The sequence below is a fragment of the Panthera tigris genome, chromosome B1 (assembly GCF_018350195.1).
Source record: "Panthera tigris isolate Pti1 chromosome B1, P.tigris_Pti1_mat1.1, whole genome shotgun sequence".
Classification (NCBI taxonomy): domain Eukaryota; kingdom Metazoa; phylum Chordata; class Mammalia; order Carnivora; family Felidae; genus Panthera; species Panthera tigris.
In genome coordinates this window covers 28,346,502-28,372,892 of record NC_056663.1, presented here as the reverse complement: position 1 = coordinate 28,372,892, position 26,391 = coordinate 28,346,502, and the positions used below count along the sequence as shown (strand labels likewise).

The window sequence follows — 26,391 nt, the reverse complement described above, 5'->3', positions numbered from 1 at the left end:
CCATAGCACAGTATCATAAACAGGAAATCAATATTGGCACAATCTACCAATCTTATTCAGATTTTACAAGTTTTACATACAATCATGTGTGTGTATATGCATGTGTATTCGGTTCTATGCAATATTATCACTTGTATTGATTCATGTGACCACCACCAGTCAAGATACAGAACAGTTCCATCACAGGAATCTCTTGTGCTACCTTTTTATAGTCATAATCACCTCACTTTCTATCCCTTAACACCACCAAATCCTAGGTAATCAAATGTATCTCTAGCTTTTTAATTTTGTCATTTCAAGGGTATTATGGGGATGCCTGGGTGGTCCAGTTGGTTGAGCAGCTGACTCTTGATTTCCCCTCAGGTCATGATTCCAGGGTTGTGGGATCAAGCCCTGTGTCGGGCTCTGCACTGAGCATGGAGCCTGCTTAAGATTCTCTCTTCTTCTGCCCCTCTCTCCCACTTGTACTCCCCCACTTTTAACAACGACAACAACAAAAAAGAGCATTACGTAAGTGGGATCCTATAGTGTATGACATTTAGAGATTGGCTGTTTTCACTCAGTATAATCTTGAGATCCACACAAATTGTTATGTGTATAGATATTCATTCCTTTTTTAAAAAAATGTTTATTTATTTAGGGGCACCTGGGTGGCTCAGGCGGCTGAATGTCCAACTTTGGCTCAGGTCATGATCTCCCAGTTCATGGGTTTGGCCCACATAGGGCTCTGTGGTGGCAGCTAGGAGCCTGGAGCCTGCTTCAGGTTCTGTCTCTCTCTGCCTGTCCCTCCCTCCCTCCCTCCTTCTCTTTCTCATTCTCTCTCTCTCTCTCTCTCAAATAATGTGTATTTACTTTTGAGAGAGCACAAGCAGGGAAGGGACAGAGAGAGTGAGGAAGCACCAGGCTCTGAGCTGTCACACAGAGCCTGACATGAGGCTTGAACTCACAAACTGTAAGATCATGATCTGAGCCTAAGTTGATGCTTAACCAACAGAGCCACCCAGGTGCCCCTCATTCCTTTATTATTATTATTATTATTATTATTATTATTAAATGCTTTTTAAAATTTATTTTGAGAGAGCGAGTGAGCATGTGAGCAGGGGAGGGGCAGAAAGAGAGGCAGAGAGGATCCCAAGCAGGTGCTGTCAGCACAAAGCATGACTCTGGGGCTCAATTCCATGAACCACAGTCTCATGACCTGAGCCAAAATCAAGAGTTGGGTGCTTAACCAACTGAACCACTCAGGTGCCCCAATATTCATTTCTTTTTATTGCTGGATACTATTCCTTTTTTTTTTTTTCCTCTTTAAGTAAACTCTGCACCAAACGTGGGGCTTGAACTCATGATCAAGAGTCACAGAAGGGAGAGGGGGAGGATGATGTGACTAGAATAGTTATATAGAGCTATTACTATGGTAGTACTTCATTTGTTTAGCTGAGAGGTGTGGATGTTCGCTGCATTATTCTTTATATTTTGTTTACCTTTACTATTGCAAATACATTTTGAAAGTAACGTTATAGAAATAATTACATATTTAGATTCATAATAGGAATATTAGTGTTATTTCTAAAGATTTTTATGCTATCCCCCATTTTCTTTCAAAATACATTGGTAACACAAATGGAGATCAAAAGGTGAAAGAACTATTGAGTGCATGTGTGATTTTCCCCTAGATGTGTCTTCTCAGGTAGTGTCCAATTTCCCAATAGCAAGCAGACTTGTTATTTTTGGAAAGATTCCTTCTACTTACCGTAAAATTTTCTTTTTGTTAATCTCACATTCAGTTACACCTATTGTTCTCTGTCTCTTCAGTGTTTATCCCTTGCCTCAATATTAAACACTACTGAGTAATGTTTGTTGTGTTCATTTCCTCATATTTTTATCCTCATAAAGGACTGCAATTATCTTTATACATGCATCATGAGAAATACATTTCATTGAGCAACTTGTATGTGCAAGCTTCCTTCTATACCACTATTTCCTGTACAGACTTCTCAGACTGTTTATAGAAATACTATTACCACCTTCCTTCTAGTATAATACATCTTGATCTGTAATCTCAACACAAAAGCTGTGATGTAAATTAGTCACTGATGAGTCATGAATACATTTCCTACAAATTACACTATAGAAAGAATGCAGAGGGAGAAAGAGGCTACATTTATTTTTTTAATTTATTTTATTTTTTATTTTATAGAGAGTGCAAGTCGGGGAGTGGGACAGATGGAGAGAGATAGAAAAAGAATCCCAAGCAGAATCCATGCTCAGCACAGAGCCTGACGCAGGGCTTGATCCCAAGACCCTGGGATCATGACCTGAGCCAAAATCAAGAGTTGGACATTCAACTGACTGAGCCACCCAGGTGCCCTAAGAGACTGCATTTAAAAAGGAGAGTATAATGCTAAGTGAAATAAATCAGAGAAAGACAAATACCATATGATTTCAGTCATATGTGGAGTTTAAGAAGCAAAACAAAGGAAAAAAGAGACAAAAAACCAGACTCTTAACTATAGAGAAGAAACTTATGGTTACCAGAGGGGAGGTGGGTAGGGGAATGGGTGAAATAGGTGATGAGTTTTAAAAGTACACTTATCATGGGGCACCTGGGTGGCTCAGTTGGTTGAGCATCCAACTCTTGATTTTGGTTCAGTTCATTATTCCAGGGTAGTGGGATCAAGTCACTTGCTGGGCTCAGCACTGACAGCGGGGAGCCTGCTTGGGATTCTCTCTCCCTCTCTCTCTGAGCCGCCCAAAATAAATAAATAAACTAAAAAAAAAAAAAAAAGAGTACCTTTATCATGACGAACACTGAGTAATGTATAGAATTATTTTTTTGGTGTTTTTTTTTTTTTTTTTTTTTTTTTAGAGGCTCCACACCCAACATGGGGCTCACACGATCCTGAGATCAAGACTCAGATGCTCTACCAACTGAGCCAACTATATGCCCCAATGTATAGAATTGTTGAATTACTATATTGTACACCCGAAACTAATATAACACTGTGTTAATCATACTGGAGTTAACATTTTAAAAATTCAATTATACACTTACAGTAGGTAAATTTTATGTATGTAATACTCAATAGTTTAAAAAATGAATGAAGAAGGGATAAAAAATGATATTTGACATTTTCTCCTACACAAAATGTCATTTAAAAACATCTTGGATCTTGTATTTTTACCACAGGACACTATCTATAATGGTTTCTTTCCAGTAATGGTTAAGACCACAGACTTCAAAGTTAGGACTTTATGATTTGAATTCCCGCTCTGCCATTCACCAGCTGATCTTGTACAAGTTATTTATCCTCTTGGAACCTCAGTCTTTTCATCTATAAAATGGAGATAATAATAGTATTTATTTCTTGGGATGAGGAGGGGACAACATAGAGTTCTTAGCACTGTGCTTATTAAAGCTGTTAAGTACAGTGCTTAGCTTAGTACATATTAATTATTGGTTTATTATTTTGACAAATATTTCACAGTGTCTTTGTAGAAATCACCTAAGTGTGTCTAGTGTTCAAAAAAAAATTCAATGATGCAATTATTAAAAAAAAAATTTTTTTTAAATGTTCCTATTTATTTTTGAGACAGAGAGAGACAGAGCATGAGCAGGGGAGGGGCAGAGAGAGGGAGACACAGAATCTGAAGCAGGCTCCAGGCTCCGAGCTGTCAGCACAGAGCCCGATGCGGGGCTCGAACTCACGGGCTGTGAGATCATGACCTGAGCTGAACTCGGATGCTTAACCAACTGAGCCACCCAGGTGCCCCCAATGATGTAATTATTAACAGATGAAATAATTGCTTGGGGCTCTGCTATTTCTCACCAATCATGCTAGTTTATAATGATGTCATGAGTCTGTCACACTTGAATAACTTAGTTGATTTTCATTCTCAGCATTTTTTAAAAAGTTGTTTTGTTTGTTTAATCTTTACACCAAACATGGGACTCGAACTCATGACCTCAAGATCAAAAGTTCCATGCTCTTCTGACTGAGCCAGCCAGGCACGCCGATTTTCAGCATTTATTATCATCCTGAAACTACCTTTTATTAACTACATTAACTAAATTTTTACTTTAGTTGATATATATATATATATATATTTATATAAATATATATACATATATTTGTTTGAAGAGAAAACTTAGAAACAGTCTAAACTCTTCGTGCTTGGGATATGGCTACCTGTTCCCCTTCCCATGGAAGTCAGAAGCAAAAGGTAAAAACACTTAAATGAAAATATTTTAGTCCCAAACAATACCTTATAAATCTTTAGTTTCAACATATTGCATGGAATTATGTAATTAGGTGGCCAAAAATTCTTTCCTCCTTTAAAACTAGCAGGGACATAAAACTGTACCTCCTTTCATCGTCTTTATGTTGTTTTATGGCATCCTTTTCCTCCCATATTTCCTGGTTCAAGACTTGTCATCATTGAGTATTGTACCCTCCCCCCCAATCTGTCAACTTCACTTCCTTATGCCTGTCCAATCTGTTCTTCCTATCTGTTCTCAATACTGCCACCTTCGCCTCCTGATACAGTCAATTTCACCATCTCCAGTTCATTTCATATATTTCCAGGGAAAGATGCTTCTGAGAAATCTTCAGGGACTCCTTATCACCTCTGGAGTGAAGTCTATACACCAAGCAAGGCTTTCCAGGACTCCACCCATCTTCCATTACCCACTTCAAAATGCTTATAGTCCGGCCAACCTGTGCTCCTCTACTTCTGTATCTACAATTCTTACCAACTCATTTCCTCCACTCTTTATTTGACATGCCCATCTCCTTTTTGTCAGCTTTCCCATTTCACAGATGAAGAAACTGACATCTAGAGAGGTGAAGGGACTATGACAATGTCTGTGGTGGAAAATGAATCCAAGTTTCTCAGACTCCGATTCTTTACTCCTATCGTTTTTTGGCCTTTTGGCTAAGATCAAGGGCGGACTCTTTATTCCTAAACACTTCAGTGTGTATCTCTTAAGAACAAGGATATTCTCTTACTTGAGCACAGTACAACGATCAAACTCAGGAAATTTTGCATTGATGTAGTGCCATCATATATTATACAGGCCACAGTTCAAATTTTACCAACTATCCTTCATAGTGAATTTTCCCCAGTCCAGAATCCCATCCCGAATCAAACCTTGTCTTTGTTTCTCATATTTCTTCAATATTCCTTAACCTGGAATAGTTCCTTTGCCTTGCTTTATTTTCAAGACATTGATAGTTTTTAAAGAGTACAGGCTAGTTGTTGTAAAATTCCCCTCAGTGTGGGTTATTCTGAGTGTTACCTCATGATTAGATTCAGATTATGGATTTCCAGCAGGGATACTACATAAATGAAGTTGTGTACTTCTTACTGCATCACATCACAGGGCACACCACAACTGTCTCATTACTGACAATATTCAACTTTGATCACTTGGGTATGGTGGTGTCTGGGTCCCTGTAACGTTACTTTTTTTCCCCTTTGTGATCAATAGGAATCTGTGGGGACATATTCTAAGACTGTGTAAATAAGCTCCTCCCTGTCCCCCCAATCAAGTTTTCACCCAGGTGGTTTTAACATTCACTTATGTTTAATCACACAATTATCATTATGAATAGTTGTAAAATGTTGATTTTTCTAACTCTGTTGCTCCTTCTACATTGTGTGGCATTGTACTGAAGAATTTTCCTTTCTTCCCCAATATTACTTTTTTAATCAGGGGGAAAAAAAGCTTAAAAAAAAAAAAAAAAGAACTGGATACCATTTTAACTGGAATGCAGTTAGCTCCCATTCGCCTTCCGTGTGCTGGGCTCACTTCTCTGTGACAGGGACCTTCACTCCTGGACCTACAGCGAGCTCTCTCAGCCTTGTGAGTGGTGGTCTGGGCCACAGCCTTGCAGACGGTGGACTACCACCACTCAAATTTAAAGCCCACTTACTCCTCTGTGGTGTTGCTGGTGGTTCAAGCTATTCTAAAATGACACTCCAGTCTCTATTGCTAGGGAGTAAAGTGCTACCTTTATGCTTAACCTGTGACTCACAAAAATATTTATTCCAATGTTTCCCAAACTAAATGTGCTTTAGAATCACCTGAAAGCTTAAAGTGTAGATTGCTGGGGTCTGGCCCCCAGAGACTCGGATTTAGTAGATCTGGATTAAGGCCCAGGAATCAACACTCGAACTTTGAGAACACTATCTCCAAAATAGTGAAGGGCAAACCTCCCTTCCTTGAAAAGTTGCCGCCACTGGCAACTTCTAAGGTGCCCGCTCAGGAAAAGCCGAGTGAAACAAGGCGTTCATCCTTCCTCGCCCCACCGGCCTTCAGAAACGTACATTCGGTTGATGCCCTTCGGGTGCGGGGATCCTAGGTGCTGCGGTGAAGGCGGAGATCTCCCTAACCCGCTCTCTGTGGGCAGGGCCTGCCGGCTGGCGCGCAGGGGGGCGGGAGGGGGCGGGTCCCCCTCGGTGCCCGCCAGGCCGTGGCCAGGGAGCCCCACCCCTCCCCTGAACCCCCTCCCCCCAGCGCCCGGACCCGGTGCTTAGTCACCGTGAGGCTGCGCTTGCCCGGGGCGCGGCAACCCCCCTTACTCGGAACCGCCCGCGGGGCACCCCCGTCGTGCACTTCCGCGTGCATGGCCCTGCTGCCCCGGTCCCTGAGCGCGAGCGCGGGGCCGAGCTGGCGGCGGGCGGCGCGCGCCTTCCTTCCCCGCTTTCCGCTGCCTCAGCCGCGGCCCGCCCGCGCCCTCTCCCGCGCCATGGCGTGCAGGCAGGAGCCGCAGCCGCAACACCCGCCGCCCGCCGCAGACGTCGCGGCCTCGTACGACTACCTGGTGATCGGGGGCGGCTCGGGCGGGCTGGCCAGCGCGCGCAGGGCGGCCGAGCTGGGCGCCAGGGCCGCCGTGGTGGAGAGCCACAAGCTGGGCGGCACTTGCGTGAGTACGGGGTCCCTGCCCGCGCGTCTCCTGGCGCCTCTGCGTCCGCAGCGCCGCGTCCCGCAGCCCGGCTTTCTCGTCGCTGTGCTGGGGCAGCCTGTCCTTTTTCCTGGTGCTGTCCGTCCGTCCGGAGATGGGTCCCCAGCGCCGCGCTCTCCGCTTTCCCACCCGCATCTGAGGTCAGGGTCCCAGCAGGTTTAAAGGAGAAAAGTGTAATAGGGCTCCCTTGCACCTCCCACAGCTGAGCCTAGGTCTGTTTCTGCCCAGGTGCAGTGTTAACCGTAGGTGGTTACTTCTCAAGGTGGAAGAGTATTGTATTCTTGCAGCTGGCTGGGGACTGGGACTGCATCCCTTGAGGAATGCAGATCCTGATCCTCTCCTTTCAGCTTCAGGGGCAAAATGATTTACCGCACTTTCGAATCACCTAAGGAGTTGGAAGAATTCTGCCTAGGTTCCACGCCCATGGCTTCTCATTTCACTGGTCTGAAGTGCAGCCTGGGCTTTGGGATTTTTAGAAGTTCCACAGGTGATTCTGGTTGCAGCCAAGGTTGACAACCACTGCCTACAGGTTACCTTAATGTAGGGTTTACAAAAATTCTCAGAATTTTGTCTTGTTGGGCCAGGGAGGGATTTTAAAACTGCTCCCCAAAAAGAAGGTTGTAAATCTTATGACTGAGAAGCTTTATCATTAAAAATAGTTGTTGTTGTTTTTCCCCCCGTGCTATTGGTGTGGCTTTTTCTATTACAAAACTTGGGGGAGGAACTTGCTGTTAATATTTAAAATTCTGCATGCAAGAGTAACCTGGGGTTGGGGATGGGTTCTCCACATTCTTTTGGAGACTGATGTTTAAATTATACCATACTGGGAACTCCTTAAGGGCAGGGATGGGTTCACGTGTTTGTGTACCTCATATCACCTTAACGAAATGTCTTGCTCAATAATCATATGTGTAATAAATGAAACTCAAAATTGACAGTTTGTGAAAGGGCTGAGTCCATTGTCCTGTAAGCAGTTTTCAAGTTCAAGGGGCGCGTGGGTGGCTCAGTAGGTTAAGCATCGGACTCTAGATTTTGGCTCAGGTCATGATGTCATGGTTGTGAGATGGAGCCCAGCATCCAGCTCTCCCCTGAGCATGGAGCCAGCTTAAGATTCTCTCTCTCTTGGGGCACCTGGGTGTCTTAGTCCGTTAAGCTTCCGACTTTGGCTCAGGTCCTGATCTCGCGGTTTGTGAGTTGGAGCCCTGGGTCTGTGCTGACAGCTCAGAGCCTTGGAACCTGCTTCAAATTCTTTGTCTCCCTCTTTCTCTGCCCCTCCCCTGCTCACACTGTCTCTCTCTGTCTCTCAAAAATAAATAAATGTTAAAAAAAAAAAAAATTCTCTGTTTCCCCCTCCCTCACTTGTGCGCACATATGTGTGCTCCCTCTCTCATTCTCTCCCAAACTAAATAAAAAAATAAACATTCATGTTCAAAATGAAAGTGGGAATGGAGGAAAGGATTGTCAACTTGGACCTTGACATCTTAGTCCAGACTCCCTTAGAAGTCTGTCTCTGCAGAAAGATTGAGGGGTGCCACTGTGAGACCCCCTGGACAGGTGGTGCGAGCACTTGACAACTTCTTATCTTCGTATCTCTTTACTTTTCTAAGTTTTCCTTCTGTATTATGTCATGATCAGCTTGTGGCATCCATCATCATTGCCTGGTTCCACTGGTATTAGTCAAAAAGGGGCTCGCCCCATTTCTAGGTTCTGGTTAGGAATATGAATACAGTAAGAGGTGAACTACTTCCAAGAACAAGGCGAAGGACAGCTCTGGACAATGGGCCATTTACTTCTTCCTTATAGCGTGTCTGGCCTTGCTTCTGTCATTCAGCTGCAGCAAGTTTTATTTTCCTGTAAACATTGGTATCTTGGGGGCAATCTCATTTCACATTTTCATGACATTCCGTTTGGGTTCTTCCCAAACTGGCTTTCGGTTTTGAATTACAAGGAAGGGTGTAGGTATGTGATGAATATCAGAGAAGATATAACGACAAGACGTGAGTTTAGATTTAAGAATTCCAGTTATCTGGGCTATCCATAGTTGCAATAAGAAACTTCTGATGTCCAGTGATTTCCAAGTGGGCGTAGGGGAAATGGAGGCCCTCTGAAGCACATCATTTCATTTGTTCATGTCTTCATTTCCTGTGTTCTGAGTTCTAAGTACTTGGATTGAGGCTGGCAAGAGAATAGGGTAGATACAAACATTTGTTTGTTTTAATGTTTATTTATTTTTGAAAGAGAGAGAGAGCGTGAGCAGGGGAGGAACAGGGAGAGACGGAGACACAGAATCCGAAGCAGGCTCCAGGCTCTGAGCTGTCAGCACAGAGCCCGATGTAGGGCTCGAGCTCATGAGCTATGAGATCATGACCTGAGCCAAAGTTGGACACTTAACCAACTGAGCCACCCAGGCACCCCTAGATACAAACATTTGTATGATAAAGGTCCCCTCCCACAGGAAATTTGCAAAATGGTGGGGGAGCAAAATGTAGACAGTCAACTCCAAAGTGATGTGGTCAGTGTTAATTGCTCCTGATGGTAAAAAGTTACAGTAGTTGAGAGAAGAATTGGAATCATCACTTCTGCCTGGGCACCATGGGATGAGTGATTTTGTGAAGGAGAGAGTGTCTTTCTGAACTTGAACGGATAAATACCATTGTTTGACAGGGTAGGGTCAGAGGCAAAGGCAGAGAGGCAGGATATATTGTGTAATTGAATTTGATTGGCACACAGGGTATCTAATAGAATAGAAGTAAGACATAGGAAGCTGATGAGTACATTGTAGTAAAAAAAGAAGTTTCTAGGATGGCTTGGCTGGCTCAGTCGGTAGAACATGTGACTTTTTTTTTTTTTTTTTTAACGTTTATTTTTGAGAGAGAGGGAGAGGGAGAGGATCTGAAGTGGGCTCTGCACTGTCAGCACAGAGCCCGGTTTGGGGCTCAGACTCACAAACTATGAGATCATGAAGTTGGACACAACTGACTGAGCCACCTGGGTGCCTCTAGAGCATGTAACTTTTGATCTTGGGGTGGTGAGTTCAATCCCCACGTTGGGTATAGAGCTTACTTCTTCTTTTTTTTTTTTTTTTTTAATTTTTTTTTTCAACGTTTTTTATTTATTTTTGGGACAGAGAGAGACAGAGCATGAACGGGGGAGGGGCAGAGAGAGAGGGAGACACAGAATCGGAAACAGGCTCCAGGCTCCGAGCCATCAGCCCAGAGCCTGACGCGGGGCTCGAACTCACGGACCGCGAGATCGTGACCTGGCTGAAGTCGGACGCTCAACCGACTGCACCACCCAGGCGCCCCTAGAGCTTACTTCTAAAAAATGAAGTTTCTGGAAGCACAGTGAACTGTGTGGAGGGGTTTTTGAGCATGAGAGTGACTCAATAATAAAAGTGGGTTTATGGTAGTGGTACTGTTGAGAGATGTCCCTTGGAGAAGTCAAGTAGAAGTGTCCTTAACCATTTTTTTCCTAAATAAAATATTTTGATTCTGGAGATTGGTGAATTTTTTAAGTTGCGGTAGATGAATTCACACTGAAGTTTCAAATTAGACTTCCTGTAGATAGTGGGATTGTGTTTTGTTTTTAATTGTTTTATTTTTGTTTGTTCATTTATTAATTCATATTCCAGGTATACAGGTACCTTTTTAAATGCTGGGGTCACAGCAGCAAACAAAGCAGTTAAAAATCCCTGTCCTCATGGAGCTTACATTGTAGTTCCATGCAATATTTTTGTAATAATTTTTTAAAAAAACAAGTTTTTGTTTTTAGGGCTTTTTTGTTGTTTTGTTTTGTTTTGGTCTGTTTGAAACCTTCCTGCACTGAAGTTTAGACTTGGTGTGATAAAGCTAGAAGTGATTTTGGAGGTCCACTAATCCAGTCAGACTGTAGTTTAGTTTATTTTTTTAAATGTATGTTTGTTTTTGAGAAACAGCACGAGCCAGGGGGGAGGGGCAGAGAGAGGATGAGAGGGAGGATCCAAAGCAGGCTCTGCACTGTCAGTGGAGAGCCTGATGTCGATGTTGAGGCTCAAACTCACAAACTGTGAGGTCGTGACCTGAGCTGAAGTCAGGACACTTAACCGACTGAGCCACCCAGGCTCCCCAGACTATCGTTGTTTTAAAAAAAATAGCACAAACATAAGCTTGCTGACTTAATTTTTTTTAGGGTAATGGCCTTTAAAAAAATTCTATCACTATCTTTTTTTTTTTTTATCAAGAATGACGTTTTCATAACAAGTAGGAAGCTTATAATTTCAAGTAAAGGACAGTGCTTTAAATTGAATACTTTTAGCTTTATGAAACCCTACATGGACCCTATTATTTTCATTTTTTTAAGGATTAGACTCACACGGGTACCTGGTGGCTGAGCTGGGTAAGTGTCCAACTTCGACTCAGGTCATGATATCATGGTTTGTGAGTTCAAGCCCCACGTCGGGCTCCACACTGAGTGTGGCGCCTGCTTGGGATTCTCTCTCTCTCCCTCTCTGCCCCTTCCCAACTTGCACACACTCTCTCTCTCTCAAAATAAAAAATAAACTAAAAAGAAAAAAAAAAGGATTAGACTTACACAGATCCTTGTAGGAATTTGGGAAGCATTGTTCTGGTTCAGCAACCTCACTTTACAGAGAAGCTGAGTGCCAGCTAAAATGTGGTTGAAAACAAACCAAGCATAGTATAACCTCTGGAATTGGTGGCCTAGCCATCAGAAACTATAGCTTTGGTGTATTTATGTGGAGTAAACTGTGACTTGTTGAACCTGTTTAGGCATTGTTCTTTACTACAGGGGAGGAAACTTATGACCCTTCTTGCTTAGGAACCAAACATCATTTACTCCAAAAACACTTAGTTAAATAGTCTACCACATAGGTCTTCACTTCATAGCTCCTGATTTAGTAGATGTAGGGTGAAGCCTCAAAGATGTATTTTTAAAGTACTCTATTTTTTGTTTGTTTGTTTGTTTGTTTGAGAGAGAGAGAAAACAAGCAGGGAGAGGGGCAGAGGGAGAGAGAGACTCTCAAGCAGGCTCCATGCTCAGAGTGGAGCCCAATGCAGGCTAGATCCCATGACCCTGGGATCATGACCTGAGCTAAAATCAAGAGTGAGACGCTAACCAACTGAGCCACCCAGGCGCCCCTAAAGAGCTACATTCTGATTTTGTGATTTTGGCGTAACATGAGCCAGACACAATGGTAAGGCCTTCATACAAAGAAGGGACTGTATGAAGCATTAGGATGAATCTGGTGAATCCTGATAATTGTGTGGGTTAGATGACAATTAATTTGGTCCTGGAGTCATTTCCTGGTTTCATAATTTTATGCCTCCAAGGTTGTCTATACAGTATGACTATTTATCTTGATTTTCTGACTCTTCTTCAGTCTTCCTTTTCTATTATAAATCTTTTTTATGTTTATTTTTGAGAGAGAGAGAGCATGGGAGGGCAGAGAGAGAGGGAGAGAGAGAGAATCTCAAGCAGGCTCCCTGCTGTCAGAGCAGATTCCGACATGGGGCTCGATCCCACGAACCGTGAGATCATGACCTGAGCTGAAGTCAGACAGCCAACCGACTGAGCCACCCAGGTGCCCAGTCTTTCTTTCTTTTCTAGGAGGCTTTTTTTCCCCCCTTTTTAATTCTGTGATCTGATAGAGTAGGCCCCTTCCAAGGAGACTTCTATTTTCAAGATGAGTGATGTGTGTTCATGTACTTAAGAATTCATCTTTTCTTTGACAGAATTTTTTAAGCTGTTAAGTTCAGGTATGAGATGACTTTGCCCCATATTGTGTTGTCTAGGGGAGGAAAAACTTTTCTTCTATCCTCTGAGGTTCAATAGCTGGAATCTGCAAATCAGACCAACAAGAAGCAGATTAATAGGGGTTTATTTCTCATGCACGTGGGACTGTCACAGAGAAGTAGTGGGGGAAAAGGAGCACTTAGGCCTGGGAGCTTGATATCAATATAAGAAAGCGTGATAAATTGTGGAAAAGTGACTAGACAAAGGAAAGGGGGTTTGGGCTTCTAGGAACAGTAAATTGTGGGAAGGTAAATATGTGAGGGAAACTAATAGAAGATAAAGGTTACTTTAATAAGGTTTTTTTGGTGCAGATTCTGCTTTGCTGTCTTTCCATTTTTAGTGATAAGGGTTCTCCTCCTGGTACAGGAGAGGGGTCGGGGACACCTTCACAAAGGGAGATTTCTGCCTTGCTTTTAAGCGGAAAGGGAGGTGGCAGAGAGGTCCTCCTTTGCTCTTTCTTAATTATCTTCAGCTCAAAATCTGTATGCCAAAATAGCATATTTTGGGGTGGCATGTTCTGGTCTCCTTTAGTTCATAGTGAAAGAAGCAAGAGGGACCAGGGTTGCTACTAAACTTCTAATGGCTAAACCAGGTCAAGAGGCATGTGTAGCTCTAATAATATGATTCCATCTTTAAATTCATCTTTATTTTTCTCCATCAGACAAAAAAAAACAAAAAACAAAACTGTAGTACTAAGGTATTAGATTAGATGCTAAAAGTGGGAAGCTGAAAGAAATCCTCTATTTTTTTCCTAGAATTCAATTAAAGATAGTAATCTCTTATTGCCTATTGCAATTAAGTCATTTCTCGGGGCAGAAAAGTAGATGATCTTTGAATTCAGCTTTTGGCATCTCCGAAAAGTTAAAATGTAGTACTTCTCTCATGATCAAATGTAGACCAAGGAGAAATGCAAAGATTGACGAAAGCCAAGGTGAAAGAGAACCTTCTGGGAGCTTTGTATCTGCGGTTCAGTTCTCTGCCTACGCAGACGTGGGAAGAGTTCACTTGAGGAAAAATTCTTTCTAGCTTACTATTCCCTTTGCCCCAGGGCCTGTGGGAGCACATGTTCCAGTGTTCTTGCTGAGTGTATGGATTCTGTGATAAAGTAACTGGGTTCTTGTGGTATAGGCATGTGGTTCTCACCAATCAGAGTTGGGTAGGTAGTAAGGGTTGATTACCAGGACAAACCCCTTCTTTTCTTTTTTATTTAAATTGAGGTATAGTTGACATAGAACATTGCATTAGTTTAGGTGTACAGCATAATGATTCCGTATTTGTGTAACTGAAATGATCACCACCAGAAGCCTAGTTAACCTTGTCACCATACATAGTAGCAAATCTTTTTTTCTTGTGATAAGAACTTTTTAAAAAATGTTTATTTATTTTGAGAGAGAGAGAGAGCACATGCACATGAGCGGTAGAGGGGCAGAGAGAGGGGGAGAGAGAGAATCCCAAGCAGGCTCTGTGCTGTCTGTGAAGAGCCCGATGTGGGGCTTTAAGTCATGAACTGTGAGATCATGACCTGAGCTGAAATCAAGAGTCAGACACTTAACCAACTGAGAGCCACCTAGGTGCCCCAGTGATAAGAACTTTTAAGATCTACTCTCTTAGCAACTTCCAAAAATGCAATATAGTAATATCAACTATAGGTACCATGCTATACATTACATCTCCATGACTTACTTATTTTATAACTGGAAGATTGTACCTAGTAAAGTTCTTGATTATTAATGTCGCTGTGAACTGTGCTGTATGGTGCCAATTGGAGATGCCAGCAGAAGTGGAGGTTTTAAGATGCCTGAGAAACAGGCTGCTCAGAAGACTGTATTTATCTAGGCTGAAAACCATTACTTAGCAACATGTAAGTCAACCTAACTTGAAGGTGATAGTGTGCACTTTGATATTATGATGTCTATCTCCATAAGGCTAAAACATGCTTTTTTAAAGCTTTCACTTGACACGAAATCTCTCTTAACAGATTTTTAAGCATACAGTATGGTATTATTGACTATAGGTACAATGTGGTACATCGGGATCTCTAGAACTTTACTCATCCTGCTTGACTGAAAATTTGTGCCTGTTGATTAGTAACTTCCCATTCCTCTCCCACCCCTGCCTAGATCCTGGCAACCACCATTCCGTTCTTTGGTTCTATGAATGTGACTATTTTAGATATCTCAGGGGCACCTGGCTAGTTTAGTTGGTGGAGCATGTGACTCTTGATCTTGGGGTTGTAAGTTTAAGCCTCATGTTGGATGTAGACATTACTTAAAATAGATATCATATAAGCGGAATCATGCAGTATTTGGCTTATTTCCCTTATTTTAGTATAATGTCCCAAGGTTGAGCATGCATTTTTATTTTTCTTAGTGTTTATTTATTTTGAGAGAAAAAGCATGAGCAGGGGAGGGCGAGAGAGAGAGAGAGAGAGAGAGAGAGAGAGAGAGAGAGAGAGAGAGAATACCAAGCAAGCTGTGTGCTGTTAGCACAAAGCCCGATGCAGGGTTCATTCTCATAAACCACGAGCCAAAATCAAGAGTTGGATGCTTAACTAACTGAGCCACTCAGGGGCCCCTGAGCATGCATTTTTAAATGGATATTTACAAAAAGGAGATCATACCTTCAGTACTGACAGTCCTCAAAACCAGAAAATTACCCTAGTTTGTTTTGTGGGTTTAGAGTTTCATAAAGTGTGGCACACCTATGTTCACAAGTGCTAAATAAAGGAATGATCGGAAAGGGTGGGGTTAGTTGAAGTAGGCAAATCCTAATGTTGAAATTGGTCTTTTGATTTACCCTGTCGATTGTTTAATTTTTTTGTACCAGGTTTAGTATAATACTATTGAGCTGTCTGCCTAAATCTGCCTGAATCTGCCAGGCCAGAAAAGAAAGCCTGGCTCTGAATCCCTCACAGGGTTTTACTCTTCATAAAAGGTACTTTGAACAAGTTATAACAGAGAGTGTTTCTTGTAGAGTGGGATTAAAGGAATTTTATATAAAGACCTTGGGCATTTGTAAGTGGATTCCAGTCAGTCATAATTGATAACCATTTATTCACTGGGTGTTGCAACATTTGATATTAAATTAGGCTGTAGGATCATAGATCAATTTCTTTTGGTGAGGGGGCAGGAGATAATGGTGTTAATGAGGTGACTTTTGGAAAGAACTAAGGATGAGGGCTGGTTGTCTGGAGAACCAACCTTATGATTTGAGGCTTAGGATTTCATGCCCATCCCCCCTGGCCTCTTGGGAGGGGAGGAGGAAGAGGACCTGGAGGTTGAATCAATCACTAGTGGTCAATGACTTAATCAATCATTCCTGTGTAAGAGAAGCTTCCTCAGGGGTGGCTCATTCGGTTGATCATCCGACTCTTGGTTTTGGCTCAGGCCATGATCTCCCAGTTCATGAGTTTGAGCCTCACGTCGGGCTCTGTGGGGAGCCTGGTTAGGATTCTCTCTCTCCCTCACTCTGCCCCTCCTCTGCTCATGTGTGCTCTCTCTCTCTCTAAACACTTAAAAAAAAAAAGGAGCTTCAGTAAAAACCGAAAGGATGGGGTTCAGAAAGCTTCTAGGTTGGCAAACACATGGAGACTAGGGGAGGTGGTGTATCCGTGGGAGCTCCACGCCTTCCCACATACCTTGCCCTATGCATCTCTTCCACCTGCCTGTTCCAAGGTTATATCCTTTTATAATAAGCTGGTAATCTAGTAAATAAAATGTTCCTCTGATTTCCATGAGCCACTCGCAATTAATCCAGCCCAAGAAGAGGGTTGTCAGAACCTCCAAGAGCTGGTCGAAAGCACAGGTGACTGCTGGACTTGAGATTGGCCTCTGAAGTAGGGGCAGGAGGCAGGAAGACTGAGCCCTCAACCTGTGGGAGCTGATGCTGTCACCAGGTAGATAGTGTCAGAATTGAGTTAATTGCCTGATGGTGTGGAAAAAGCACACACTTCAGAATTGGTGTCAGAGTTGTATAGGCACAGGGCCAAGTGGTCTTATTTAGTCACTGCAGGTGTAAAGCTGATGAAACTCAACAAAGACAGAGATCTTTGTTCTGGTCGCCTACATATTCCAACCCCTAGAACAGTCAGTCATGCACTAAGTAGGTATTCAGTATGGAGTTGCTGAAAGAATGAGTTGATGAAGTGATAGGGTTTTGCTTAGTGGATGATGATTTGTCCGTCATATTCTACATGCTCCTTCCTCAGACCAGTCTTGAACTAGATTGTGGGATGCAAAAGAGGAAAACAGGAAACTTTAGGCAACTCGGGGGTAAAAGACAGAAGCGGGGAACCAGAAGAAGGAAATTTACTATCGAGTGCAGGAGACATTTTTTGACAGGTGCAACTGTTAATGGATTGAATCCATCGACATGGGCAATGTGAAGTTTTTTTTACCTATCTAAGCAGAATTGAAGGTGAGAGGGGCTGGCCTAGAAAAATGGTGAAGCTCCTGAGTTTTTCCACATGTATCATCAGATTCTTCACATGTTCTGTCCCTGTCAGGAGAGGCCCCTGTCTTCACTGTGAGCCAGTGCTGGCCGACCAACTGAATGGGCTTCTGAACACGAGGTGGGGATAGGGAGTTCTTGTAAGACTGCGAAGGAGGCAAGGCTACTGGAGTGTCTCTGGCGTTGAGTGTAGTCAGGAGTGCTCTGAGGCTTATCACTGGTTAATGCCCCCCTGGGGAATGAGGGTTCTGCAGGGGAATTTGCCAGGTGAAAAGTATTGTATGTTTCAGGTCTTACCAGCTGTGGGTACCCCTGGGCAGTCAAAACCCTGAGAACCCATCACCCTGGTGTCTCAGTCTGGGAGGCAAGCTTTCTGCCACCAGTTTATTTGTTCCTGAAAGGGAGCAAGCCACCCGGGGAATTTATCTCCTCTCTTTCCAGTAAGCCTTTTGTGAAGTTGGGGATCCAGCAGTCTGCAGAAATAATTCAGAAGCATCAGTGTCATCATCAGATCTATCATAAATTAGAAAAGACGTGCTTTTTTTAATGCATTATCTCTCGAATCTTCTCAAAACCTCTATCATGTATTACCATTCCCATTTTATTGAATAAGAAACTGAGCTTAAGAGATTTAGAAACCTACCCACCAACAGCAGTAAGTGGGAGGGAAGGTTGGGATTCAAACTCATGTCTGTCTGCCTCTAGACTTGTGTTCTTTCTGCCAACCGAATGTACTCATGTACTCATCAGCTAGAGAATAAGAAGCATGACTATATATAGCTCTCCACCCCTGGCTTCCACAGCTCTGTTGGTAACTAATTGCTGTTTTCTTCTAAGTCAAAGAGGCATCTAGTTGTTGTGGTGTTGTGCTGAAGTGTAACTAGGTTTCCAAAACCATTGGAAAGTCCTGGAGGCATATTACTAGGAGCTGCCAAAATAGGGTGAGTGGTATTTCAAGGTCACGGGCTCTTCAATCATAGCCCTGGGCTGCCTGGGTGGTTCAGTAGGTTAAGCATCGACCCTTGATTTCAGCTCAGGTCATGATCTCACAGTTAGGTTCATGAGATCCAGCCCCACCTCAGGCTCAGGCTGACAGTGTGGAACCTGCTTGGGTTTCTCTCTCTCCCTCTTTCTTTCTCTACTTCTCTCCTGGTTGCATGTGTGAGGGCTCTCTCTAAAAAAAAAAAAAAAAAAAAAAAAAAAAAAAAAAAAAAAAAAAAAAAAATCATAGCCCCAACCACAGATCCAAAGTGTACTGTGCTAGAATATAAACTCTTTGACCCAAAAAGGTCACCATTTTCCACCTTTTTCTTCCTCTGATTTCTAGCCCAAGGCTTTTAGGAAATGTTGTGATTCTGCTGCTGCCCCTTGAGCCAGCAGCTCTGATAGGCTGAGAGACTGTGGTTGACGTAGTAGGCTCCATGAGAGCAGGGACTAACTATATCCATTTAGCGCTTTCTTTTTTGCATAATGCCTGGCACGAGTGAATGCTTAATCAGTACTTCAAATGAATGAATAGTTGCAAGTTAAAACATTTTAGAAGTCAAAAAGGCAGAAACTTCTAAAAAGTAAATCAAATTCATAACACTTGAAACCAGTGAGTCGGGCCATCTTGGGCCTTAGAAGAAACATGTTCCAAACTTTTTAAATAGTGTCAAATGTACATGAGTAAATTGATGATGTGTGAGAGTGGTTCAGAACATTTAATGCTTTATGATGATTTAAATTGCTTTTAAAGGTTCCTGGGAAGTTGGAGAGGGTTGACTATAGGACAAATGGAGTGTATTTATTTAGTATATTGAGATCATCTCTCCTTTTAGAGACATCGATTTTGTAGTCTGTCCTTGTTGAAGCCTCTTAGTGAGTGAACTGCAGGGTATAGAGTTGTGGATAGAGGGACTGGGAGGGGGTGCCTGGGTGGCTCAGTTGGTTAACTGACTCTTGATTTCGGCTCAGGTCATGATCTTACAGTTCGTGGGATCAAGTCCCTACATCAGGATCTGTTTAGCACAGAGCCTGCTTGGGATTCTCTCTCTCTCCCCCTCTCTCTCTGCCCCTCCCCTGCTCGTGAGCTTTGTCTCTCCCATAAATAAATAAACATTAAAAAAATAAATAGGTTAAGCACTCAACTCTTGATTTCAGCTCAGGGCATGATCTCACAGTTAGTGAATTTGAGCCTCCAGTCAGGCTTTACTCTCCCTTTCTCTCTGCCCCTCCCCTACTCTCTCTTCTCTGTCTCAAAAATAAATACACTTCAATTAAAAATAAAAAAAATACGTAGACAGACAGGCCTTTAAAAAAAAAAAAAAAAAAAGACTGGGAAGCACCTCGCCTGCCAAATGAGCTGGAAAAGGCAGGTCTGATGCTAAAATCATTGCCACCATGGAGCTGGGATTCAGCTATCTTCCTTTCCTCTACCACATAGGAAACAGTGAGAGAGAAAGTCATACATTATTCTGATTGCTAGTAGAAAGTGCTTCCTGAATAGCCTGCTTGTAACGCTGCTGTAGGTGTGAGTCCTTCATTTTGCTGGGCTTGAATTCTGCACCCTTCTCTCAATCCTGTGAGTTCCTACTTCTGTTGCCTTCTGACTCCTTATTGTAGCATAATCTCATAAAAAAATCCAAGTCCAGGGGCGCCTGGGTGGTTCAGTCGGTTAAGCGTCCGACTTCGGCTCAGGTCATGATCTCGCGGTCCGTGAGTTCCAGTTCCACGTCGGGCTCTGGGCTGACAGCTCAGAGCCTGGAGCCTGTTTCAGATTCTGTGTCTCCCTCTCTCTCTGCCCCTCCCCTGTTCATGCTCTGTCTCTCCCTGTCTCAAAAATAAATAAACATTAAAAAATTAAAAAAAAAAAATCCAAGTCCACCACTAGATAGTATATGACTTGTCTCTTTCTAGGAAAAAACCCTCCAGATGACTGATAACTTGAAACTGCATAGAAACAAAACATAACTCACTCTTTTATAATTCCTGAGTGCAGAATAATAGGAAATAAGAGTGTTAAAATGAAAATGCAGGAGGTATGCTGCCAGCAAGTAGCACAGCTAGAGGAATAGAAGGTGACTGTTCTTAAGACCTTGTTTTTCAAGTATTCCACGTCTCAGTGAGATTTGGACGGGCTTCTTTTACTCTAGCATTTCAAATAAAGTCCCTTGGCAAGTGCATATGTAGTTCAGATTTCACCCCAGGGTGCCCGGAAAATATTCTGTAAGATGTAGGCTTATATTCTTTGGGCTTACAGGGAACGAGTCTAGTTCCTTATGGTCATGATCAGCAGAGCTGTAAGCACCTGATGTAAATTGTGTCTGGAAGGCACCAGTATTTAAATATTCAGTCTTTACTCTGTCAATAGACAGGAGTGAGCATGCTGATTTTTTTTTAAAGGATCTGCAGTTGAGACCTCACTTAAATCTCCTAACTTTGTTGTAGTGGCCAACATGTCACCAACACTTCCCAGTCAGTATTTATAAGGTTAAAGGGTATCTAGAATATACATTACATGGCAGATTTCCAGAGCTGAGGGGTCTCTAATTACGGTCTATATTCTAATTAGTCTTACTCTTAACCTAGCTTTTCCCCTCATATTATAAATTTTAGCATGTGATCAAAGGAAATAAACAGATCTAAACAAAAATTTATATGTAAACATATATCACAGCTTGTTTACATGGACTGCTGGGAAGAATTTCTCTATAAAGGGTACGAATAGTTGTTTTCTGAAAACAGCTGCTTAGTTTTTATGTGAAATCTTAGAACTATCTGTGTTTTCCTTTGTGTTTTGGCTGTTAGAAGACTAAGAATCAAATGTGTGGGGGTGCCTGGATGGCTTAACCAAGCATCCTACTCTTGATTTCAGCGCAGGTCATAATCTCTCAGTTCATGAGATTGGAGCCCTGTGTCTGGCTCCACGCTATGATCGCAGAGCCTGCTTAGGACTCTCTCTCTCCCTTTCTTTCTGCCCCTTCCCTGTTCGCTCTCTCAAAAATAAATAAATGTTAAAAAAATAATTTCTTTAAAAAAAAAGAATCAAATTTGTGGTCTGTCTCTGCAAGCATATATACATGGACACACACACACACATATACATACAATAGCATGGATGAACCTTATTGTTTGATTCTTCATTATCCTTTGGTCCTGAAAAGTTATGTAGATTTCAGCTAGAGACTTTTTTCAGAGGGGCATTCTGAATGTTTTACCCAGCATATGCCATGATAAGTCTCCCAGAAATCCCCTAGAATAGCTGCTCAGATGTTTCAGTTGCCCTTATTCAGCTGGTGGGTTTTCTTACCTTCTCTGCTATTTCTCTTCTGCTTTCTCCTTCTGGGTTCTGTGCAAGCTTAGGCTTTGGCCGCCTCCCTACTGATACGGTCCCTGCACTGCATAGCCCCTGGACATGGAATTATTTCCCCCTCTTTCTCAGTGACTGCTTTTCTTGAAAAAATGTTAATGACTAAAATTCTCTGCCTCATCAAGATATGAAAAAGAATATTCATATCTTTTCTAACTCCATAGTAGAAAAAAGGAAGTACTGTAAATTTGACTTAGAACTTAAGGAAGCCTCCTGGGTTGATGCTTGGGGTTCATTTCTTTCAGGTTTGTTTGATGGTTTAATATTCTTAAAATTTGTCCTTTTTTTTTTTTTTTTAGGTGAATGTTGGATGTGTACCCAAAAAGGTAGAATTTTTATTTCTTCTTCCACACTCCTTTCACATATTTGATAAAGCAATGCATTGATTTATTTCTTTTGAGTGAGTGAATGAGATTATATCTAGGTCTAGTAGTTAGGACTGGTCATCTGCACAGAATTGTTTTTTCTCAATCTAAATTACTGAATGGAATCTTCTAAAGTATTCTTATTCAATTCTGTAGCCTCATGGATTCGCTTACCTGTGGTGATATTGCTCCTAGTATCTGTGGTACAGATTACATTGAATGAACTTGTCCTTTACCTGTGACGAAGAGGAAGAAATGGCAGTTCTTATTTCCAAAGCTGCATCTTGCTTATACTTGCAAATAATTTTACTCCATATTTGAATGTACTTTCAAAACATGTTATAATCCCAGATGACAACCTTTTGTTACTGAGATTACATTCTAAATTGGTGTTTTTTTGGTAACAGGTAAGCAAATATTCCTAATCTCATCAGTGACACATAACAGAGTAATTCCAGGAGGGTTTTTTGTAATCTGTTCCCTAGTGTGGGTAGGTGTTTTTTAATCATAGGAAAGTTTCCCTTTTGCTGTGGGACAGTTCCTCTGTTATTTTTTTTTCTTAGTCTTAGATTCTGGAATCTGTTCTAATTGAAGTCATGCAGTTATGATATATGAATTATGTATATCAGTTATAAGGTAGTTTTATGTAGTTTAAACCAGTTATGGTAGTTAATCCATTAATAGGCACTACCTCATTATTTAAAAATATTACCTGGGCATAGTGGCCTGAATTTGTAATATTTTGTTCCGATATATTAAAAACATTTATTTAAGTATTTATTTTTGAGAGAAAGAGAGAGACAGGGGAGAAGCAGAGAGGGAGACACAGAATCCGAAGCAGGCTCCAGGCTCCAGGCTCCAAGCTGTCAACACAGAGCCTGATGCAGGGCTTGAACTCACAAACCATGAGGTCATGACATGAGCTGAAGTTGGACACATAACTGACGGAGTCACCCAGGCGCCCCTGTTGCCATATATTATGTTTCATTTATTCCTTCTATTATGATCACATGTGCAGGACATTTACCTTATATTTTCATAGGGCTCTACTGACTTCAAAGTGCTTTTGCATTCTTAAAGATCAGTTGGTAATTGCCTCTTGTTTTCTAGAACAGGTTGAAGCCTAGAGTAACTTCCCTCCAGGAGGGTAGAGTGGGGTAGCAGCACAGAAGGAATCAGATGGGTAGGCCTGCTACTACCCTCATTAGGATGAGCCTAGAAGCCCAATGTGGTTCATATACAGCACCTTCTCCAGAGAGTGTTTGAGGCTATAGCATCATACATAATACAAGTTGGAAGTAAATAAATATTGCCCCTCATGAGGAGATGAGGTATAGTGATGTTTCTTTTCTTTTAAAAATTTTTTGTTTAATGTTTGTTTGTTTGTTTATTTATTTATTTTGAGAGAGAGAGCGAGAGCAGGGAGGGGGCAGAGAATGAAGGAGACAAAGGATCCAAAGCAGGCTCCGAGCTTACAGCAGAGAGCCTGATGCAAAGCTTGAACTCATGAACTGTGAGATCATGACATGAGCTGAAGTTGTACGCCCAACTGACTGAGCCACCCAGGCGCCCCTATAGTAATGTTTCTTAAAATAACCTATTTTATTTTGTAGTACTAAGAAACCTTTCATGTGCATTAAGATAGACCATCTAGCAGATAAAATGGTTAATGCTATATTAAATGAGTTTCACCTCAATTAAAAAATAAACAGGGCGCCTGGGTGGTTTGGTGGGTTAAGCATCTAATTCTTTCTTCGGCTCAGTTCATGATCTCACAGTTCGTGAGTTTGAGCTCTGCATTGGGCTCTGGGCTGACAGCCGGAGCCTGCTTGGGATTCTGTCTCCATCTCTCTCTGCCACTCCCCCATTTGCTCTTTATCTCTCTCTCAGGATAAATAAAAATAAACTTAAAAAAAAAAAAAAAACAGGGGCACCTGGGTGGCTCAGTCGGTCAAGCGTCTGACTTTGGCTCAGGTCATGATCTCACGGTCTGTGAGTTCAAGCCCCGCGTCGGGCTCTGTGCTGACAGCTCAGAGCCTGGAGCCTGTTTCGGATTCTGTGTCTCCCTCTCTCTCTGACCCTCCCCCGTTCATGCTCTGTCTCTCTCTGTCTCAAAAGTAAATAAACGTTAAAAATATATATATATATTAAAAAAAAAAAACAAAAAAAAAACAACAACAACAGAATCCAGCAGGGCCATCAGTTCTTCATTTTTAGGCATAAAGAGAGAACGGTACAAAGAAGGAATCAAAGACTTGTCAAAAATGGAGTCTCAGGCTTGTCTGACAAAGAAAACTGATAGTTTGTCATATAGAGTTCTGGATGCTATCTTGTATTCTGTTACCTTGATGATGAGTTGGCATAAAAGGCCTTTACAGATTTCAGGCTGCATTCCACAGAAATGTGCAACAAATCTTTGAGTTCCAGATGTCTAATTACACACATCGTTACAAGGACATGTTCATAGGTACTGAGTATGTGATAGGGATTTATTCTCTTAAGGTTTTCAGTCCTCATCTTTATCTCAGAGCATCTTCTAAATTACTTTAAAGCTGCAGATGCAATTCAGTTTCCTAGCACCAATCACAAAAGACAGGGCTTCAGGAAGTCTGAAAGTTAAAAAGAGGGTGTAAGCAGTAATAAATTTTACTGGAAGGACTATGAGTCTTATAACATCCTGCTTTTATAGAGTTTATAAAATAGGGAGTTAATAGAAGTAATATCCCCCAACATTTCAGTAGCCTCCCTGTAAAACCTGTCTGGTCATATTTCTGAACTTTCTCTTTTAAAATGTTTACTTTTAATAAATTTCATATATTGGATAAAAAAAAAATAAAAGTAGGACACAATTTAACAATCCAAAAAAAAAAAAAAGAACAGTATTATGTGTTTGTGAAAATGTGGAAAAAGAATCCTCTTACACAGACTTGGTAGGGACGTTAATTTTTATAAACACCTTGGAAGATAATTTCACTATTAAATTTTAATAGACATAAAAAAATGTTTACTTTTGTTTTTATTTTAAAATTCAGTATTTTTATCTGCTTTTATGTGGTTACCTTTTGTGCATGATTTCTTTTTTTCCTCAGGACTCACGCACTACTGTTGTTGCGGGATTTTTTTTTTTTTTTTACAGGTAATGTGGAACACGGCTGTCCATTCTGAATTCATGCACGATCATGTTGATTATGGCTTTCAAAGTTGTGAGAGTAAATTCAATTGGCGGTAAGTGTTAATGCTTAGAGGTTCTGTTTACCAATATTAATATTTTTCTTTCATAATTAAATGAGCCATAAACTTTTTTGGGAGGATGTTCCTGTGGTAAAGTATATATAACATAAGCTTTTGGAGGTGATGGCTATATTTGTGGCCTTAATTGTGATGATGGTTTTAGAGATATATACTTATCTCTAAACTCACCAAGTTATATACAGGAAATATGTACTGTTTTTTGTATGTCAGTTGTACCTCAATAAAATGGTTTTCAAATACACAAAGTCCATTTTAGCTATTTTTAAGTTGTCAGTACAGGGCCATTAAGTTATATTCATAGTGCTGTACAGCTATCACCACCATCCATTTTGAGAACTTTTCCACCATCCAGAACAGAAACAATGTGTTCATTGAACAATACCTCCTCAGCTCCTCCCCCCAGCCCCTGGTATCACTCGTGTACTTTCTGTCTCTATGAATTTGCCTGTTTTAGGTACTTTGTATGATATTTGTTCTTTTACCCCCGGCTTATTTCACTTAGCATAATGTTTTCAGAATTCATGCATGTTGTGACATGTTTCAGAGTTTCATTCCTTTTTAAGGCTGCATACTAGTCCCTTGTGTGCATACCACATTTTGTCTATTCATTCATCCTTCAGGGGATTTCTAGGTTGTTTTCACCTTTTATCTACTGTGAATAATGCTTGACTTACAAATCCCTGGTTTCATTTCTTTTAGGTCTGTACCTAGAAATGAAATTGCTGGGTCAAATGGCAATTCTGTGTTTAACTTTTTAAAGGAACTGCCATAAACATGTAGAAGCCATCAAATTTTCAGAATTTTAGCAAAATCATTCATTTATTCAACAAATATTTATTGAGTGGCCACCAAGTACTTAGGCACTGTGCCAAAGCAGCTGTCCTTATCTTCTTTGCAGAAAAACATTTACATATTGTGGGTGCCTACCGAACATTCTCCTTGGAGTAGAATGAGGGTTCTCTGCGTTTGGCAGGGGAAAGGGGTGACTGCCTTCAGAGATACTCACTCATGGGGTTCTTATTGACTCTTCTGTGTGTGTGTCATTCTCTGCTGATAGGGGCATTCAGGGACAGGTGCCCTACTCACTAACTGAAAGAAGAGAATTTTGTTTCTCAGTACTGACTTAAGTTTCATTACAGTGTTATAAAGGAAAAGCGTGATGCCTATGTGAGCCGCCTGAATACCATCTATCAAAATAACCTAACCAAGGTGAGTGTGC

The 26,391-nt window shown here is 41.5% G+C and overlaps 1 protein-coding gene across 1 annotated transcript in view; it reads left to right on the top strand.

Annotated features, from left to right (window-relative positions):
- Positions 1-6,518: 6,518 nt before the first annotated feature.
- The window catches only part of GSR (glutathione-disulfide reductase), a 45,110-nt gene continuing 25,237 nt past the window's right edge, over positions 6,519-26,391 (top strand). The window contains exons 1-4 of the mRNA XM_007093975.2: positions 6,519-6,926; positions 21,855-21,881; positions 25,057-25,145; positions 26,312-26,381. Coding sequence (XP_007094037.2) covers positions 6,627-6,926; positions 21,855-21,881; positions 25,057-25,145; positions 26,312-26,381 — 486 coding nt within the window. The 5' untranslated portion in view covers positions 6,519-6,626. The remainder of the gene's footprint in view (positions 6,927-21,854; positions 21,882-25,056; positions 25,146-26,311; positions 26,382-26,391) is intronic.